This window comes from Perca fluviatilis, chromosome 21, assembly GCF_010015445.1.
Source record: "Perca fluviatilis chromosome 21, GENO_Pfluv_1.0, whole genome shotgun sequence".
NCBI lineage: Eukaryota > Metazoa > Chordata > Actinopteri > Perciformes > Percidae > Perca > Perca fluviatilis.
The window spans coordinates 30818644-30840314 of record NC_053132.1 but is presented as its reverse complement, the minus strand read 5'-3'; the positions used below and the strand labels follow the sequence as shown (position 1 = coordinate 30840314).

General features: G+C 40.6%; 1 protein-coding gene across 1 annotated transcript in view; it reads left to right on the top strand.

Annotated features, from left to right (window-relative positions):
* The window catches only part of ryr2a (ryanodine receptor 2a (cardiac)), a 270453-nt gene that overhangs the window by 137700 nt on the left and 111082 nt on the right, over nucleotides 1-21671 (top strand). Inside the window, 17 exon segments of the mRNA XM_039787778.1 lie at nucleotides 64-195; nucleotides 689-783; nucleotides 1018-1193; nucleotides 3079-3716; nucleotides 4914-5114; nucleotides 6054-6159; nucleotides 6322-6465; nucleotides 7244-7371; nucleotides 8495-8640; nucleotides 10013-10127; nucleotides 11370-11502; nucleotides 13152-13255; nucleotides 14676-14811; nucleotides 18375-18561; nucleotides 18866-18977; nucleotides 19111-19231; nucleotides 19434-19603. Coding sequence (XP_039643712.1) covers nucleotides 64-195; nucleotides 689-783; nucleotides 1018-1193; nucleotides 3079-3716; nucleotides 4914-5114; nucleotides 6054-6159; nucleotides 6322-6465; nucleotides 7244-7371; nucleotides 8495-8640; nucleotides 10013-10127; nucleotides 11370-11502; nucleotides 13152-13255; nucleotides 14676-14811; nucleotides 18375-18561; nucleotides 18866-18977; nucleotides 19111-19231; nucleotides 19434-19603 — 2844 coding nt within the window.

Below are 21671 nucleotides of genomic sequence, written 5' to 3'. Positions count from 1 at the left end.
TCCAGCTTTGTCCTCTCTGATGTTGTATCGTTGTCAACATCAACATGACTGTTTTCCTGTCAGAATGTGATGCCTCTGTCAGCTGGCCTGTTTAAGAGTGAGAGGAAGAACCCAATTCCTCAGTGTCCTCCACGGCTGCATGTCCAGTTTCTCACTCCTGTATTATGGAGTCGTGTTCCCAACCACTTCCTCAAGGTACAGTAACAACTCCTACCTATCGATAGTAGGTGTGCATGTTCTGGCTTTTTTTGTGGTTCAGTTTTGGCTGATATCAAAGAGAGAAATGTAGAATGGCAAATCGCTAATTGTTCAATGAACAAAGGGATGGAAAAGCTGACAGTTCTGGAAAACAATTGAGACAGCTTCTGTCTTAGATTCATCGTACTTGCAACATGAGACCCTTCATATCGTAAGTGTATCTGAAACTCTGGTCACTATTCCTGGTTTTGAACAGGAAAACTGATTGCCTGACTGATTTTTGGATAATTTACTGTGTAAGCCCAGCTGATGCTTGTCTCTATAAAGACAGTAGGGAAATGATGCTGAGTCATATTACTTCCATACTGTACTGCAGATGGGCAGTATGCTAGGTAAACTGTCTGCTGTGCCACACAGTGGGTGAAAAGCAACATGTCTGTCTTGTCGTGCTGTCTGTAAAGTGCTATGAGATATTATTTGTTCCTTTCAGGTGTCAGCATCCAGAGTGAACGACAGACACGGCTGGCTGGTCCAGTGTAACCAACCTCTGCAGTTCATGACCCTGCACATACCTGAGGAGAACAAGTAAAGTACCCACAGTCTCTCTCACACACACACACACACACACACACACACACACACACACACACACACACACATACACACACACACACACACACACACACACACACACACACACACACATACACACACACACACACACACACACACACACACACACACACACACACACACACACACCTTTTCATTCTCCTGCTCACTCCTTCCTCATACAGTGTCTCTCTGTGTGTTGTCCAGGTCGGTGGATATCCTGGAGCTGTCCGAGCAAAGGGACTTATTGAAGTTTCACTACCATACCCTCCGACTCTATTCAGCAATCTGTGCTCTGGGAAACAACCGGGTGGCACACGCCCTCTGCTCACACGTAGACGAGGCACAGCTCCTGCAGGCTATAGAGAATAAGTACATGCCAGGTAACACACACAGCATTTAGAAAGCATAACTGCATGCAAGGTACAAGAGCCTGTCCCTGAGAAATAAGTAGAGGTCAGATAACAGTCAGAGCCTGTCCTTGAAGCACAAGTTGATGCCATTTACAGTTTTTTTCGATTGCTAAACGACAGTGGGCACAACTGGAGTCACACGTGCAAAACGCTAACTACAGTCTGCACAGCAGCAGTTCATGTGGACCAAACCAGGTTGGGAAATTAACTTTTTTGCCCACCAGCCACTTAAATTTTTTACCAGCCACTTTTTCCGGAATTCAAATTTTCCGATTGCTAAACGACAGTGGGCACAACTGCAGTCACATGTGCAAAACTCAAACTACAGTCTGCACTACCACCAGTCACCTGAGCTAAACAGTTCACATCTCCTGCAAAACTCATTCAAAGCAACACAACTCTTAACACACGTCTCAAACACTATGCACAGGCCTCACTGAGATAACACACACTGTCACTCAGAACACACTGAGGGTAAAAACACTAGCATCAAACACCAATACACAAATTACAAACTTTTTCATCTTTACAGTTTGAACAATTTGAGTGACTTGACACTACTCAACAGTTTATTTAAGGAAAAAATATAGATTGTGTAGCATACCAATTTTTACATAAGGTAAACAAGAAGGAATGAAAATCAGCAGTTTTCTTCAATAAAGTATTTTGTCTCTAGTAATTTATGGAATTACTGGGGAAAAAACTAAAGGTACATAACAGTAACAAAGAATAGTGTGACTAATCCTGCCTCTCTCCAGCATCATGTGGCAAGTTTTCTTCATCACATTGGATGTCTGCATCATCTCTAAATACAAATGAATGTGGTGTTTCTATTGCTCTCACTTCCATTACTTTCTGAAAAACAGTAAGAACACAGTTTTACTATAATAAAGATATAGTGTTTTTCACTTTTTTTATAGCTGTGTACATAACCTCAGACATCTTACCAGGACATATTGGCATCTTTGCTCTTTTACCTGTTTCTCTCAAACAGTACAGTGTATAATTGTTTCATTCTTATTTGGTGTTTGTATACAAAAAAAGTCTTTCTGATCTTTCTCTGTATAAATACCGTATATCTTCACTAACTAGTCTAAAACTAGACACCTGCTTAGGCTTTCAGCTAAAATTGCAATCAGCAGTGTTTGATAGGCACCAGACTGAAATCTATTCTGTTTTGAATGTGTGGTTAACAGTTTTGACAGCAGTGTGTTAGCATTTGAACAAAGTGCTGTAAATCTACAGTGTTGTGCACGTTGTGGTTAAAGTCATGGGATAAGTGTGTAGAGTTTTGAAAACTGTGTTCAAGCAATGAGAAAGGATCTAGAGTTTGGTCCAGGGTGGTGACTTTGCCTTGTTTACCAGCCACAGTGGCGGGTGAATTGTAAAACATTCCTTGTAACGGATTGGACAGTTTTTGTCAAAGAATGCTGTTGTTAAGTAACAATGCACAATGCTTATAGGAGTCGCGTTACGTTACTGCTAATGAATCCCCAAAATGTCCAGATTTTGCTGCTTCATAATAAAAACATTCAAATACCAACATAACGGAGGACCTTTATTGTGAAGAACTTACAGGAAATGAAACCGTTACCGACGGTAAACCGGGCAGCCATTACCGTCAAGCCCTGCAGTTCTCTCTGTAACAAATAGGGTCTGACTTTAGACACATTGGCTCTCCTTAGAGAATAAGTATGATGGTTATGTACACCTATATAGAGAATAAATTGATGATATTGGTACTACCAGGTAATGGCTGTAATGTGTTCATTAAGAACAACATAAATGGTATGTTTAATGATTCATATTTAATTGAATGTTTATAATTATCTTGCCGTCTGTCTGTCACTGACAGGTTTGCTTCGTGCGGGCTACTATGACCTCCTCATCGACATCCACCTGAGCAGCTACACCACGGCTCGCCTCATGATGAACAACGAGTACATTGTTCCCATGACAGACGAAACCAAGAGCATCACCCTGTTTCCAGATGAGAAGAAAAAACACGGCCTGCCAGGCATCGGCCTCAGCACCTCCCTGAGACCCAGAATGCACTTCTCATCCCCAAGTTTTGTCTGTGGGACTGGACCATTGTCTCGTAACAACGGCAACAACGGATCAGGAGACTGTTTCCAGTACAGCCCTGAATTCCCCTTAGATGTACTGAAAATGAAAACCATCGAGATGCTAACAGAGGCGGTGCGGGAGGGAAGCATGCACGTACGGGATCCAATAGGAGGCAGCACTGAGTTTCTCTTTGTCCCCCTCATCAAGCTGTTCTACACCCTGCTCATTATGGGAGTGTTCCAAAGTGGAGATCTGAAGAACATCCTCAGACTGATTGAGCCGTCTGTGTTCTCTGAACGACGGGAAGGACAGGTGGACACGCACATGGAGCTGGAGGCGGTGAAGGACGGGGAAGCTGATGGAGGGAGGAACATGCCTAAAGAAGGACTGTTACAGATGAAGCTCCCCGAGCCTGTTAAACTCCAGGTGACACCCTCTCACTTTGTAAATGCGCTTGCACTTTTTCACTGTCAGATTAGTGGTGTATTTACAGACATAGTGATGATAATAATTTTCAATGTAACAGTGAGTTGTTTTTTGTCACATTCCAATTTGTTTTCTGTTGGACAGTATGAAATACTTACAGAATTAGTAGTTTAACTTTTTTTTTTTTTTTTTACTGTGGTTTCATTTTAAGATGATAAAGCTCTCCGTAGAATTACGGAAAACTTGATATAGAATCGCATGTCTTCCGTATCTATATTTAGAAAAATTGGGACACCCTGGTAGCTCACTTGGTTGAGCGAGTGCCCCATGTACCAAGGCTTAGTATTTACTGCTGCGGCCCGGGTTTGAGTCCTTTCCTGCATGTCGTCCCCCCTCTCTCTCCCCCTTTTCTGTCTTCATCTGTTCTATCAAATAAAGGCAAAAAAGTCCCAAAATAATCTTTAAAAAATAAATAAAATCATATAAATCACCGTAGATCTAGATTTTCTCAAATGTCCAGACTCGAGAATGCAAATACAATTAACAAACATTATGACCAAACAATGAAGCCATGTAGTGTAGGCTGCTGTAGTAACACAAAACATGGCACAGTGCAAATCTCAAAGCCATAAACTGTGCCAGACAATCCCCCAACATACAGAGAGCTTCACCACGCTCAACCAAACAAGAAACCAAATGAGAAGTTTTTTTGTGCAGAACACTGACATAGTATCGAAACACCAGAAGAATGAGACTGGCTTTACTGTATGTCTCACATACACACACAAATTCAGCAACCTAATAGACCAGAGAGAGAGAGAGAGAGAGGCAAGTTAATGTAACAATGCAGACAAGCTGTTTAACATTACAGCTGCAACAGTACAAAAAATATATATCTCTGCCATTTTACTTCAAATTTGGAAAAAAAGCAACATCTTTTGCTAAGCCTCTCAAATTCTTGCTAAAATTAAAGCTGCACACACATTTCCTTTTTCTTTCTGACTATATAATAATAAGCACATTGGAAGTTTCATGGTGAAAAATCTGCAAAATGTCCCAATTTTTCCTGTAATAGTCCTTGCTTTGAAACTAAGTAGCACATCAAAATTCTCTTCTTTATCCTACAAACCTATTACACCTTATTCATCATATTGTGTAGTTGACCCATTGTGTGTGTGTGTGTGTGTGTGTGTATAGATGTGCCATGTGCTGCAGTACCTGTGCGACTGCCAGGTGCGTCATCGTATCGAGGCGGTGGTGGCCTTCTCTGATGACTTTGTAGCCTGTCTCCAAGACAACCAGCGGTTCCGCTACAATGAGGTGATGCTGGCACTCAACATGTCTGCGGCCCTCACTGCCAAGAAGACCAAAGAGTTCAGATCTCCTCCACAAGAACAGGTAGGAACACCACTGAAGAAGAGAGAGCCCGGGCCGGAGGACAGAACAGTAGAGAGAGAACAGGTTGTACAAGAGTAGAGCAGACTGGAGGACAATCAGGCGGTGGAGAAGAACAATATGAAGTGTGTTAGATAAGAACAGCAGACAATCGAGCAAAATAAAAGCTGAGGCTTTGGAGACACTTTGAATGAAGTAATTAAGATCAGGAACATTGTGTATCACCTCCAGTAAATACTCCTATTCAGCTGATGCTTCTTAACACTGGACATCAGGTTGTTTACTTCCTCTCCCATCTTTCAGTGAACAGACTCACTCGTACATTGATCTGGATCCATATATCGATTCAATCCTAAGTGAAAATACATAGTGAAAATATTGATACATATTGACGTCTTTTAAGATGCGCCTTTATTTTGAAATTCAGACTTCATATCTTTTCTTTTTTATTAAAAAGAGTAGTTTGTTTTTAATTTAAATGTATGGAAGAGCATAGTAATCTAATTAAAATTAAATTGTAGTTGCTTTTTGTAAATGTATACAAGATTGTGTTAAATGGGCTTATGTATCATCTCGTATCGGTCGCAGGCCCCTGAATTGAATCGAGTCAAAATCATATCGTGGCAGACTTTATTTGATCAATAAATTTTATATCGCTGTCCTTACAATCGGTATAATATTGTATCGTGATAGAAAGTATAATTTACACCCCTAGTGTGAAACTAGTCACAGAGACACTTTTCCAGTCCGTGCTGCTTTGGCTCTTACTGTTGCTGGATTCATTGCAGACCCCATGTCAGATAGCATCTTTCCAATACACTGGTGGGAACACGCCCCCAACATCCAAACCTATGAACGAATGGTCGTTGGATTTACGTGATGTGATCCCAGTGGTTGAAGTATTTAATAAACAGGACTTGTCACAACTGCGTGTTTCTGCAGATCAACATGCTGCTCAACTTTAAGGATGAGAAGCAGGAGTGTCCCTGTCCTGAATACATCCGAGAACAGCTGCTCGACTTCCACGAGGACCTGATGAGACACTGTGGTAAACTACCAATCAGCTTCACCTAGACAGCAAAACAAATGTATTACAATATCCGGGTTCCCCACAGAGATCAATAATAAGATCATGGATCAGCGATATCTGTATACTGTATATTCATGGGAATACAGTATGGACTGTACACTGAATTCTCCATTCTGTCAGGTATAGAGTTGGATGAGGATGGAGGGATAGATGGGGACAGTGACTTCACCATCCGAGGTCGACTCCTGTCATTGGTGGAGAAAGTGGCTCACCTGAAGAACAAGATGGCCAACCTGCCAAAGGAGAAAAAAGAAAGGAAACCCAGTAAGTCCTCTGCACCAGCTGATACACACAGACAGCAGGGGGTACATGTAAACAGTTGACAATTTGTTACAGAAAATATTATATTTAGGTTGTGGAAAAATACTGACATCACACACAAGATATCTCATAATGTAATGGTCAGATTTCCATAAATTGCATGATGTACAATCAGGTTTCAGATGATCATTACCCACAGCTTTTCCATGTTAATGTTATAATAGGAAAATAATCAGTATGTTGTACATCAGACAGTCTAGGGTTGTGGGAGGTTATAAACATAACAGACTCCAGCAGCACTTTAAGATCCCCATTGGTAATGTAAAAATTGGTTTGGGAATTATTCTTCTATCCTTAAAAATCTATCTCTCTTCTGAGAGTACTTAGTCACCTAATATGTTCATTCATTTTCTACCTTTCCATCCTTATTTCTCTGTGAAAAAAATGTAATTTGCACACATGTTCCTTTTTACACCTGCAGCCTTGTTTCTATTGTGTAAGGTGCTATTCTCGAAGGCTTCTCTATGATCTACTGTGCTTGGATTGTGTCTTTGGACAAAAGCGTCAAACAAATTAATAAATGTAGTCAAGATATTTTAGGAGAGTTCTCTAATGGGTCTGTTATTTCCAGCTTGTTTTACTATAGTTGTGTATGAGCGGTTTATAAATCCCTGTGAAGGGAAAAAAGGTTTGATTATGGACCCACAATCCCCTAACTCACTCTTTCTGTCTCTTGTCTCTCCAACTCTCTCCGTCTCTCTCTCTCTCTCTGATTCTGCAGGTACGTTACAGCAGTTGATTTCAGATACGATGGTCCGCTGGGCTCAGGAGTCAGTTATTGAGGATCCCGAGCTGGTCAGAGCCATGTTTGTCCTGCTGCACCGCCAATATGATGGCATTGGAGGACAGGTAGGTTTGGGCCTGTGTGTGTGTGTTTATTTTAATAGATACACAATACCATTGAGGACCCAGTTTACACTGGTACATTAGAATATGAATGACGCCTGGGTTCCTCCTGGTTAAAGCACATAACCCCACCACAGCAACTTCCACGGTTTGATTTCCAGCTGTCAAATAAAGCCAAAATGCAAAAGAAAAATGCAGCCTTACTATTTTTGTGGCTTCATATACAGTCTCATGACAAAGCATGCTCCTAGGAGCTTCATTTTATAAAAAGCCAACAGTTTAAACATTCAATGCAACATTTATATTTAATTAATATTAAAAAAAAAAATAATTTAATAAAAAAGATGCATCATCTGTTACAAGTTTGCTTGGAAAACCTGGACAGTAGTGTACGATATCTATTATAACAATCAATGATTTGGTGTGGAAAGATGTCATGCAATCCAAATCTCACTTCTCTATACATAATCAAGTTAGCCTTTATATAGAAACTATATCAGAAAGGAAAAATACAAAGCGATCTCTCAGTAAATTATTGTATTATTATGTCCTCAACAAGTATGTGTAATACTAACATGAGACTTTAAATTAACAGAATAAATGACCTAGTAAAGAATGAGAATTCACTATTACATGTTCTCTCTTAAAGTACAGTATGTTAACCAACAGACTGTCCTGCTCAGTCTGCAGTCTGCTTATCACAGTAATATAAAGTGTTGTGTAGTTAGGGCTGCAACTAATGATTATTTTCATAGTCGAGATATATGTTGATTATTTTCTTGATTGATGGATTAGTTGTCTGGTCTATAAAATGTCAGAAAACGGTAAAAATGTGGATCAGTGATCAGACGTCCTCAAATGACTTGTTTTGTCCACAACTCAAAAATATTCAGTTTACTGTCCCAGAGGAGAGAAGAAACTAGAACATATTCACATTTAACAAGCCGGGATCAGAGAACTTTTACTTGTTTGTCATGAAAGATGACTCAAACTGATTAATCAACTATTAAATCAATAGTTGCAGATTGATTTAATAGTTGACAACTAATGGATTAATTGTTGCAGCTCTAGTATTGTGTGGACCTTAGCAATACGTTTAAAAAAATATGACTCTTTATCTGTCCAGGTGCGGGCCCTTCCTAAGACCTACACTATAAACTCTGTATCAATCGAGGACACCATCAACCTGTTGGCTGCCCTGGGTCAGATCAGATCTCTGCTGAGTGTCCGTATGGGAAGAGAGGAGGAGAAACTGATGATCAGAGGGCTGGGGTGAGAACACACTCATCTGTCAAGCTCCTCAACACTGATTCTGATATCTCTTTCAGTTTTTCAGTAAATTTCCATTTCTTAGGACGCTGGTATCTTCTTAGTATATACCGACCAATCTGAAAATGATTGACTAATAAATAATTGAAATATGTTCATGTTATGTAAAGACATGTTTCTTATATGCTATATGTGGGAGCATTATATGTAATTCTCCTTTCTAAGAACCAGTCAAATGTGATCTAGTCTAATTTAAATTTAAAGCAAAGCAGACTAACTACAGTGAATTCAAAAGTTAAAGCACTTCTGAATGTACCTGCTAATTGTGTCACGGAAGCAATCATTTGCTACCAATGGGTACACAGTCCATGGAGAGGATATGTAGGCCTGAAGAGAAGTCTTTTATTTTGGAGGGGGGTCATAGGGAATGTTTTTGTTGTTGTTCAACGTAGGGATGTCACGATACCAAAAATCTGGTAATCGGTACCAATACCACCGAAAGTACACGATACTCAAAGTCAATACCACGGTGTGTACATTTTTTTTTTTTTAAATCATTCATTACAGTACCAGTGAAATTTCAGGATTATTGATATCCATTTTGATACGATGGTAAAAACAAACTAAAACAAAACAATACATCCCTTGTCCTCCTTTATAATGTGTATTTTATGATGTGATGTTAAGTCACTCTGTTTTCCTTTTACTGTGATATACTGTGCATACCACGTTCAGTCAGTGCTTACTCTATACACCTGGTTAGAGCTAGCCTGGAAATCCAGACCCAAACCGAAAGATTAAGGGTCTGGCAATGAGCATAGACAGTATATAAATATGTAATGAAAATGGCCCAACTCGAGGGGCGGTACCAAGCATACATTTGAAAATCTCACTGCACACAATTGGATAACACTATGACCAATCACAACCACCAGTGGGTTTTCTCTAAGTCTTAGCTCCCAGCGGAGCTAACTGGTAGATCAAACTCTTGCTGTATCCGGTCTGCAAAACACCAAAAACGTCCTTCTTGCAAAGGAACGATTGGAGCGCCGTCTTCTGTTCTAGTCTAACTTGTTCATTGTAGCGGCCAAAGCCGTTTCAAACAACTGGTGTTCATCCATAGCCCTCTTTCAATGTTTACTAATGACTTTGTCGTAGCAGCGCTGTTGTCATCTGTTTAGCTTGCCTCTGGCCCGCCTATATCAGATACAGTGATGTAATTGGTGCAGCTCGGCTACGAGGGCATAGTTAATGAGCATCATAACTGAATGCCAGAGTGACTCACTGAGCAAATTCATTGGATTTCCAGGGTAGATTAGAGCACTAATGATGAAACGCTTTGCTGAGTTTTTTAACTCTCCCCTTCCCTCTGCAGTGATATCATGAACAACAAGGTGTTCTACCAACATCCTAACCTGATGAGAGCTCTGGGGATGCATGAGACCGTCATGGAGGTCATGGTCAACGTACTCAGTGGGGGAGACTCCAAGGTATGAAGTGTATGGCAAGCCCTTTCTAATGTTTTATCAGCAGGGCTGACTAGTAGCCATTTAGTTTTCACTAGTCAAAATGACATTTTGACTAATTAAAATGTTAATTTAAGATAACTGTAAAACAATGTTGACATGTTACAAATCACATGTGGAAATTACATTTTGTCTGTTTGAAACTGATTTACAGATATCTTTCATTTAATTATAGATTTCAGTAATTCATTTTTCACTAGTAAGAATGTCAATATAGATATCTTCACTTGAATTTCCACATTTTTAAAAGGTTGCGACCTGTGGAAATGTACTTTCCCATTTCAGATATCAACAAACCATTTCAGATATGTGGGCGTCATATCATTAAATATCAACTTTTTAAGTTACCATATTCATTTTGGAAATGTCGGCCAAATTACCATATTAGTTTTGGATATGTATGTATGTATGCCATTGAAGATCTCTACAATGACATTTTGACTAGTGTAAATTCCTTTTATATCTAAACTTCAATTCTGACTAGTTATAAAAGGAATTGTAGATATCTCAAATATCAGTCACTAGTACGAATAGAATTTTGACTAGTTACAATTATATTTCAAATATCTGAAATGCAATTCGACATATCTGAAATTACATTCTTCCAAGTCAACAAATCACTAATTTAATTTTGACTAGTCAGAAATACATTTTAGATATCTAGAATTCCATTTATGATATCTGTAATGTAAGAACAATTGGAGATATCAACAATTGAGATTTCCACTAGTTAGACATTAGTTGTCGATATCAAGAATTAACATTTTGACTAGTGAGAATTGAGATGTAGCTATCACTAGTCAAAAAACAATTGTTAATATCTACAATTGCTATTATTGCTACTGATTAAATGTGTAAGGGCTTGCCGCATGTTTAAGCTGCAGAGCCAAAAAGTAGGCTTCAGTACTGATGCTGGATCAGGATGTCAACAGAAACCAGGAACAGCTTAACTGAATCACAAACACATGGCTGTCCTACGATTGGTGTAGATGTGGTTCATCTCTTGTTAGAGATGTCTGGATGGGAAGCGTACTGTAAATGTCGCATCTTGTCAAAACTGGCTTTTTTTTTGTTTCCTTTTTTTTTATCTGAAAAAGCCTTTACTATTTAAATGAATAAATACAGTGATAGTAAAATGTTATGGACAGTATACCATTTATAATGTTGCTGTGAGTTTTGTCTGACATGAAGTCTGTGTTTTTGCAGGAAATCACCTTTCCTAAAATGGTGGCCAACTGCTGTCGTTTTCTCTGTTACTTCTGTCGAATCAGCCGTCAGAACCAGAAAGCCATGTTTGACCATCTCAGCTACCTGCTGGAGAACAGCAGTGTTGGCCTTGGTGAGGATGTGTGATGTTGTCTTGTTTTTGCTTCTCCGCTGTTGAGCGTGATAGTTCATTCGTGACCTGGGCAAGAATAGGTTTCTCATGATCTCATGGACTGTCTAAAATCACTCCCTTGTACACACATGCATTACTGCCTATAATAGACACCCAACAGAGAGCCATAGATTGAGAGTTTGGACACTAATCACTCATCATCTTTTGCATCATTGCTGACAGCTGTAGAGTCATTTTCGCATCCATAAAATGCAGTGCAGTGCACATGTCATGGATGATACTTTTTTCATTACAGTGTGAAATTTTGGAGGGCACTCTGACTCTCAATCAGAATTTAACAATAATATAATAATATAGCACACTAGATAGTGAAAAGAGGGTGTTTTCGGCCACAGCCATGGTCTTCATCAGCATATAGAGTTTTCTTAGTTGTTACCACGCAGCATGTGTATGGAGCCTAAGTACCAAAGTGCCATACTTCGTGAACTAACTGAGCCATCTCCATGACAACTGAGCAAACTTCCTTCACTGATGAAGACCATGAGGTGCAGCTGAAAGTTCCTAAAAGAAATACTAGTGGAGCTTGAGTTAAGATTATTTTCAACTAAATGTACCGATTCTCAAACAAATGTAAATATGATGGTGTTCTCTTCCTCTGAAATACATACTACAATATGAAATGCATGTAATTATATATTACCTGAAAGCCTGAAGGGCTTTTCACACGGGGGGGGACACTTCGCCTGCCTAGTCGCGTGGATCTGCGGGGTCTACTACGCTCCTCGTGTGAAGGACATATATCATCATATATCCCTAATCACAGGTCGGTTTATAACCACAGACTGTTATTGTTGATAGCTAAAGTTAGCTAAATTAGCATTGTCATAATTACGGATGTTACCTGATAAATCTCATCTTGTGCCGATGCTCTGACAAGCAGAAGCCCCGCTGTCTATGTCCTGATAACTGTTTAGAAAACAGGTTTATATTTTAGGAAACTCACAAACAGCAAGAATCTGTCTCATGTTCGTTGATTTGCGCTGCGCGTCGCTCGCGTCGGGAAAAGTTTAACACAATTCACGTGGGCGGGCGTGTGCGTGTGACGAGCACGGACGCGACACTTTCACGGGATTATGCCCGCTTGTTGCGTCGCCTGTCAAAGTGCCCGCGCCCCCCTACCTGCCCGCTCGCCTCCCATTGAAAATGAATTTCAATGAAATGACAATCGCTCCCCGCGTGAAAAGCTCTTGAGGCTGCATACACACAGACAGGTGTGACAGTGTGACAGGTACTGGATACAAGAAGATGAATGCAGACAGTATGTGACAGACGCACAAGAAATCCATGTTTGAAAATGGAGATCCTCTGCTCGCTCCTTCCTCGCTGCTGGGAGTTGAGAGAAGCTGTGTGCTGTTTTCTGACGAGGGTTTGGGTACTTAGCGAAACCTAATTTGTTTTACAGCTCCATCTATTATTGCTCACATTGCTCACACATTGGCTGTCTGAGTGCTGTGTATCCAACAGTTCTGTATCCAGGAACAGATACACCTCTGTTTTATTGTCAATAGACTCCCTATTCTCCTATGTGTATTTATATGATTATCTTCTCCTCTCCCCTTCCCTCTCCTCCCCTTCTCTCCTCTCCTCAGCCTCTCCTTCCATGCGAGGTTCTACTCCTCTGGATGTTGCTGCAGCATCAGTCATGGATAATAATGAATTGGCCCTGGCTTTAAGAGAGCCAGACCTGGAGAAGGTGAGGATGACAAACATACACACACACACACACACACACACACACACACACACACACACACACACACACACACACACACACACACACACACACACACACACACACACAAGCACACACTCACTCACTCACTCACTCACTCACTCACTCACTCACTCACTCACTCACTTATTTACATACACGTAATGCATTTCCTAAACCATTGCCTAAACCTGAAGAAGGCTGTTTGTGCTGCTACGTGTTGGTTGCTGCTATTTTTAATATACTAGACTAGCCAGTGTATCAGGCTAGTCACCTGGCTAAGACTAATGCAGTCCAATCCAACAGTCCTGCAATAAAGCCTCCTTTCATGAAGAGTCTAATGTACAGTTTTTGTTGAAACTGTTAAAAAAAATTTAATTCATTAAATTTGACAGTTATTTTGGCATCACCGGTTTGTGCTTGTGCAGATTTGTATTTAGTTATAATGAGAGGTGTTTATATTCAATATACATCAATTATACAAATGTGGGTGGACTACATATTAGAAACACATTTGAGTTTTTTTTGTCAGATAAACCTCAGGTGTTCTTTAAGGCATGGATACCCGACCCGAGTCCGATGGGACCCAACGGTACCGACGGGCGGGCCAGGTTCGGAGAGATATTTAGAAATGATGGTCGGGCTCGGGTCGGGCTCAGTCACATCAGCGTGATAAGGCATTTGTTGTAAAATGGTGCTGCGGCTCCTTTAAGAGAGCTCAGTGCGTGTGGGGGGGTGTGTGTGTGGAAAGTGGTCAGAAGAGAGATAGAGAAAGAGGAAGCAGACGTGTTGTATGCAAACGGATCAGAGTTGGTGCAATAAGTTTAAGTTTTGTAGCTACACAGTGTGTGCGGTGTCCAAAATAAACCCCAGACTGAAAGCCAAGTTCAGTCATTGTCTCACCAGAAACGGGATTTTAACCCCGACGTTATTCATGTTCTAACGTGGGCCCTGGAGGTAACCAGTCTCCGCTGGTTTTCTGATCACGGTCGGAAGCGAAGCGATCAGGAGAGGTTAACCCATTGAACATTTTAACAGCTGATTAACGTGCGCTTGTTGCCCCGTGTGCGCTGATGCCTCATCTGTTGACATTTCCGAATGCCTTCCTACAGTTGCTTAATAAAAGCTTTCCACACAAAAACGTAGCCTACATGTGTCATTAGTATGAGAAAAAATTAGATTTTAACGGTGTCGTGCTCAGGTCAGGCTCAGACACAAATTTCTTAATGCCTGTCAGGCTCGGGCCGGGTTCAGTCACGGCTGTGTCAGACGCGGGCCGGGCTTGGACAGAAAAATTTGACCCGATCCGGACTCTAGTGTGCTTAGATTTTTTTCATTTTTAATTAATTACGTAGCGACTCGTATGCTGTATAAAAACATGTCACTTTGTCTGCTTGTGCAGGTGGTGCAGTACCTGGCCGGCTGTGGGCTGCAGAGCTGTGTGATGCTGGTGCGTAATGGATACCCTGACATTGGCTGGAACCCTGTGGAGGGTGAACGCTACCTCGACTTCCTGCGCTTTGCTGTCTTCTGTAACGGTGAAAATTTGAGCGATCATCAAGTCTCTTTTCTCATCGCTGACTATATCGGCGGTCAAATCGGATATTTTCAACAAGAAACTGTTGTATCTCTTTGTCAATGTACAAACCCCAATTCCAATGAAGTTTGGATGTTTGTAAAACGTAAATAAAAATGGAATATAATGATTTGCAAATCCAACCTATATGCAATTGAATACACTATTCAACTATTAAACTAAGATATTTAATGTTCAAACTGATAAACTTTATTGTTTCTTTGCAAATATCCACTCATTTAGAACTTGATGCCTGTATTTACTTGGTATCGAATCGATACCAAATATTGCAGTATCACACACCACTACTTTTGGGGATGCTCCTTTTATACCCAATCATGACACTCCCCTGTTTCCAATTAACCTGTTCACCTGTGGAATGTTCCAAACAGGTGTTTTTTGAACATTCCTCAACTTTCCTAGCTTTTTTGGAACTTGTTGCAGGCATCAAATTCAATATGAGTGAAGATTTGCAAAAAAAAAAAAAGTTTATCAGTTTGAACATTAAATATCTCGTCTTTGTAGTGTATTAATTAATTGAATATAGGTTGAAAAGGATTTGCAAATCAATGTATTCGGTTTTTATTTACGTTTTACACAACGTCTTAACTTCATTGGAATTTGGGTTTGTATATATGTGTGTGTAGTATGTATTTGGCCAACCCAGTCTCACGTCAGTTCGTGATGGCATTACGAAATTAAATCTATTAGAACGTGATACCCTCACGTTATTTTGAAGATTTACGTGTTGGGGTCACGTTTTTTATACTAATGTATTTGAGAGAAGCATCTTACGTAATCACAGCACGAAACTTTCTGCCAGTCGGGCTGCAGCAGAGAAGCTGGATACAGCTTTGATATTATTGGTATTTTTAGCCCAATAACCGCTGTTTTAATCAACATTTATTCACCAGATCTTATCACGGTTTATATGTATTTCTTTTAATGTTATTATTTCGGTCTATTTCGGCCAGGGAAGCTGGATTGCTTTGTTGTTTATTGATATTTTTAAAACTATAACGCTACATCTTTCAACATGTATTTAGCTGTTATCATGGTATGCATTTCTTTATTTTAATAATATTATTTCGGTCTTATTACCGGTAAATATTACAGTAAATAAGACAGAACAGTAGGTTACGATATGAGCGAGCTGGGCGCATTCAAAGCCGATGTCCCACGATGCAATGCGGGCATTCATTCACAGAATCAGACAGCGATCAGCGGGTCTTTAACGCCTGTATCACTTCAATGTACGTTAGGGATCATGTAGAGCGTTGTTATAGCGACTACAACAACGGCAGGGTGATCAGGACCCCGACGCCAATCTTCTTTCAGCGGATCGATTGATAGCTCTCCTCCAGAGGGAACAGAACTGCGTCCATGGCAACGCTATGCTATGCATGGCAACGTTGTGTTATACTTAGCAACGGTCTGTTATCAAGAAAATAAAAGACCGTATTCTACATTAGAATTCAAGCAAGCCATGTAATAAATATAATATATATATATAATCAGTGGTTTTGTCACCAGCAACAACGTGTTGCTCAGTTATGTTCCAGTAACTTATGCACCGTTTAAATAAATCAGCTGAAGACTCCGGAAGTGACGTCGTAATTACCGCTCGGCGGGTAGAAAAGATAAAAATACATAATATTCGTAATATTGATGTTTTTGTCTAACGTTGTATTTGAGGAGTTAAACAATAAACATAGCAATAATAATAAAATACAGTTTCATGTATTTGTCTGATGTACTGTTTGCTCAGCCGGCCGGCGGGCGGCATCAATCTGAAATGGAACGAAGCCCACTCACGGCAGACAGCAGAAACAGGAGCCCAACACGTCCGCCCACCCACCCCGGAAGAACTACAAGTGCTCAAGCTTTGTAACAGATTATGGGCCGCGGCTATAGTGGGAGTTGCAGTTTTTAAATATATTGGTATATTTCTCATATGTAGAAGTTGGTAGTGTAGAATTTTGGATACACCCTGGGGTTTTTTGGGATGGGGAACACACTGGTGTCATCAGCTTTTAAAAATCGAATCGTTAAACAGGTGAAAATAGCTTATTACCATATTTGACAGTGTTTACAGTGGGTAAACTTTGGTGACCATATCTACATGATAGCTGAGGTCCAGAGCTTTTTTATGTGTGTTGCACCTTCTGTTGCTAAATGACATCAGCTGAAGACTCCTGAAGTGACGTAGTAATTACCACTCGGCAGATAGAAAAGATTGCTGCACGTAAAAAAATAAAACAAATTGCTGCACGTTGTACGTGAGAATTTATACAATAAAAATACCAATAATGAAAAAATAGTCATTTCAGATTGATGCCGCCCGCCGGCCGGCTGAGCAAACAGTACATCAGACAAATACATGAAACTGTATTTTATTATTATTGCTATGTTTATTGTTTAACTCCTCAAATACAACGTTAGACAAAAACATCAATATTACGAATATTATGTATTTTTATCTTTTCTACCCGCCGAGCGGTAATTACGACGTCACTTCCGGAGTCTTCAGCTGATTTTTTTAAACGGTGCATAAGTTACTGGAACATAACTGAGCAACACGTTGTTGCTGGTGACAAAACCACTGATTATATATATATATTATATTTATTACATGGCTTGCTTGAATTCTAATGTAGAATACGGTCTTTTATTTTCTTGATAACAGACCGTTGCTAAGTATAACACAACGTTGCCATGCATAGCATAGCGTTGCCATGGACGCAGTTCTGTTCCCTCTGGAGGAGAGCTATCAATCGATCCGCTGAAAGAAGATTGGCGTCGGGGTCCTGATCACCCTGCCGTTGTTGTAGCTATAATAACGCCTAACAACACTCTATGTATCCCTAACGTACATTGAAGTGATACAGCGCGTTAAAAACCCGCTGATCGCTGTCTGATTCTGTGAATGAATGCCCGCTTTGCATCATGGGACATCGGCTTTGAATGCGTAAGCTTCGCTCGCTATACCGAACTTTACTGTTCTGTCTTATTTACTAGAAATATTTCGAAAACCAGACAAATAATAATATTATTAAAATAAAGAAATGCATACGATGATAACAGCTAAATACATGTTGAAAGATGTAGCGTTATAGTTTTAAAAATATCAATAAACAACAAAGCAATCCAGCTTCCCTGGACGAAATAGACCGAAATAATAACATTAAAAGAAATACATATAAACCGTGATAAGATCTGGTGAATAAATGTTGATTAAAACAGCGGTTATTGGGCTAAAAATACCAATAATATCAAAGCTGTATCCATCTCTTCTGCGCTGCCGCCGACTGGCAGAAAGTTTCGTGCTGTGATTACGTAAGATGCTTCTCATTGAAATACATTAGTATAAAAAACGTGACCCCAACACGTAAATCTTCAAAATAACGTGAGGGTATCACGTTCTAATAGATTTAATTTCGTAATGCCATCACGAACTGACGTGAGACTGGGTTGTGTTTGGCATACAGTATATTGTCATGAACACCTCTACTGTTCCGTGGCCAGGTGAAAGCGTGGAGGAGAACGCCAATGTTGTGGTGAGGCTTCTGATTCGCCGACCAGAATGTTTTGGCCCCGCCCTTCGGGGTGAAGGTGGGGATGGGTTGTTGGCAGCGATGGAGGAAGCCATTAAGATCTCTCAGGATCTCTCCAGGGATGGTCCCTCTCCTACATCTGAGAGCAGCAAGACACTGTAAGACAACATCCTCGCTTCTCATTTATTTGCTCTTATAGTATTAGATCATAAGGTTCTAGAAAATGAACATCCTGTTTTTAGAGTTACACTGTGTCTTGTTATTTACGATACACTATATTTACTCTTCTAGAATTAATCTATAGTTCAATAGATCAGTGCTATTGTAAATACCCACATGATATCTGTTCCAACCCAAAGAAATGTATTATTCATCCCTGATTTGTGTATTTAAAGTCACTGAATGGAGAGAAATGAGATGTACTTTGTGTGTGTGTGTGTGTGTGTGTGTGTGTGTGTGTAGCAGTGACATGCTTGAGGAAGAGGAAGATGATACCATCCACATGGGGAATGCCATCATGACCTTCTATGCTGCTCTCATTGACCTGCTAGGCCGCTGTGCTCCAGAGATGCATGTGAGTGACAACACACACACACACACACACACACACACACACACACACACACACACACACACACACACACACACACACACACACACACAGACTCATAGATACAGTCACACTAACCTTATCCATTTTATATCAGTTAATCCATGCTGGTAAAGGTGAAGCGATCCGTATCAGAGCCATTCTGAGGTCTCTGATTCCTATTGAAGACCTGGTGGGAGTCATCAGCATTCCTTTCTCCATGCCCAACGTGGCTAAAGGTAAGCAGACCCTCTAGGACCATCCCTGTCTGACATGCATAACACAGTAATCCTGGTTTTAAAAAGGTCCAGTATGGAATAAAAGATTCAAATGTGCAAACACAAATAAAAAGCAGTCACTCGGTTGATTGTAAAATCTTGACTTTAATCTTGCGTGTGTGTGTGTGTGTTGTGTGTTATGTGTTTGCCTCTGAATGCATAGATGGGTTGGTGGTGGAGCCAGACATGTCAGCAGGTTTTTGTCCAGACCATAAAGCAGCCATGGTCCTGTTCCTGGACAGAGTCTATGGTATAGAAGACCAAAATTTCCTGCTACACCTGCTGGAAGTCGGCTTCTTACCAGACCTGAGAGCTGCTGCCTCTCTGGACACGGTGAGGGAGAGAGAGAGAGAGAGAGAGAGAGAGAGAGAGAGAGAGAGTATGAAAATGCTGTTTCTTTGTTCTTTGATATATTTTTTAAAATAGCTCTAATTTATATTTTTATGTTAAAAGTCGGTAAATTTACTGTGTTGTATGAAAGGTGTCGCAAATAGCGATGATCCCAGTTATCACTGCAACTGCTGTTCCCCTCAGCTCCACAGAGCTTTTCAGGCTGTTTAGACTGAAGACGATCTGAAGAGAAAATGCAAATGTGGCGTTGGGTTCTCACGTTTTATTCTGCGTTTAGACTAGAGTTTTGGGGGGGGGAACTGCATGCATATGCAGGGTATCCGCGGGGTCTTGAAAAATATTAAAAGGTGATAAATAAATTTTGGGAAAATTAAGACCCTTAAAAAGTATTAAAAAGTCTTATCACGGCTTTACAAAGTCTTAAATTTTGAAAGTATTTTTTCTGAATTAGCTGTCCAACTGTTTGAGTCCCAAAAACAACGTAAAAGTGTGTGAATTTAGTCATTTTTATTAAAAAAACGAACAGGTACATAAAAAACTAGGCTATTGTGGGTGCGTTCCACACAGCGGAGAAACACCATTCACTGAACTCAAACGAAAACTTGGCTGAAGTTTTCAAGGCTATGTTTCCAGATTCGGATATAGAAAAGTCGTTCACTTGTGGCTAGGACAAAACTGGATACATCATACGATTCGGGTTAGCACACACAAGCAGGAGCTCATCAACACCATCAACAAGGCTGGCCAGTTTGTGTTAATGTTTGACGAGTCGCTCAACCAGTCAACAAAAACGAAACAGCTTGATGTCCACATTCGATTCTGGGAAGATGACCGTGTCCAATCTAGGTACCTCCTGCTTAGTACTATATATTTTATATACTCTATATACTATATTTTTATTTATTTCATTTTCAACCGGTTATGTGTGTGTTTTGAGGAGTGTCATATTAATAAAGATCTGTTCTGGCTAGGTACCTACATGAAGATGTGCTGAGAATCTTCACACACCACTGGGGATGATGTCGTACTTGACATTTAGGGCCCTGTCTTGGCAAAGCATCTTTGTTAGTTTAAGATCGGCGCAGTTTCTCGTCCAGTGCCCACATCGTCTAAATAGCAAATTCACCTGCGCCCATCTGCGGCCCATGGGCGTGCTGGTCTTACAGGGAGGTGTGTTCAGGTGAATTCTTGGTGTATTGCTATCTTGAGGCAGCGGGAAGTGATTAACAATAACAGGCATTTTCCACTGGGTCTCTGCTGCGTTCCGGAGGCACCGCGGGCCCTGCGAGCAATCGCGGCCATTGAAATCAATGCTTGATTTTCCACCAGCTGCGCAACGGAGCGTCCCAGAAGCGTCCCAGAAGCGTGTGTGAAGCTGCTTTCCGCTCCGCTAAAGACACGCGGCAGGTCTATTTGTCAAACAAGCAGCGGGCCGTCTGGACAGCCAGGCAGGAAGTGAAACAGCGAGAGCATCCAGTCAGCCAAACCCCCCCACCTTGTAGAGACAATATAATCTGCGAGTTGGGCGGCAAGACACTTCCGGTGTGGTATGGCGTGTGGCAGAGGACGGAACAACACTGGAACGCAGCAGAGACGCACCCAGTGGAAAATGCCTTTAACGCAGCATTTTATTGTTGTTTTAACCGCGCATTAGTAAAATGCAAATGTAAAGTGCACAACCCACGCACACTATACTTGTTCCACACAGAGGGACGCGCAGCAGCACACAATCATGCAAAAGATTTAAAATAAAACTATAACAATGTGAAATAGTATTATGATATGATCTGCTCGCGTACTTTCACTTCACGCACGAGCTGATGAGTTTCTTTTCCTGAAAATCTCTCCTTCCTTCTTAGCAAATCCTCCATCATAATAGCAATGCTCTCAGGAACAAACGCGCCTGGCTTTTAAAGGGAATGGGAGATAACACTGATTGGTTTATTGCATGTTACGCCCAAAACACACCTATGGTTGAAGACACTAATTGAGACACCCTTTTGAACCATCCGCTTGGCTTTTTCCGCCGTTAAACTAGCAAAAGTGAATT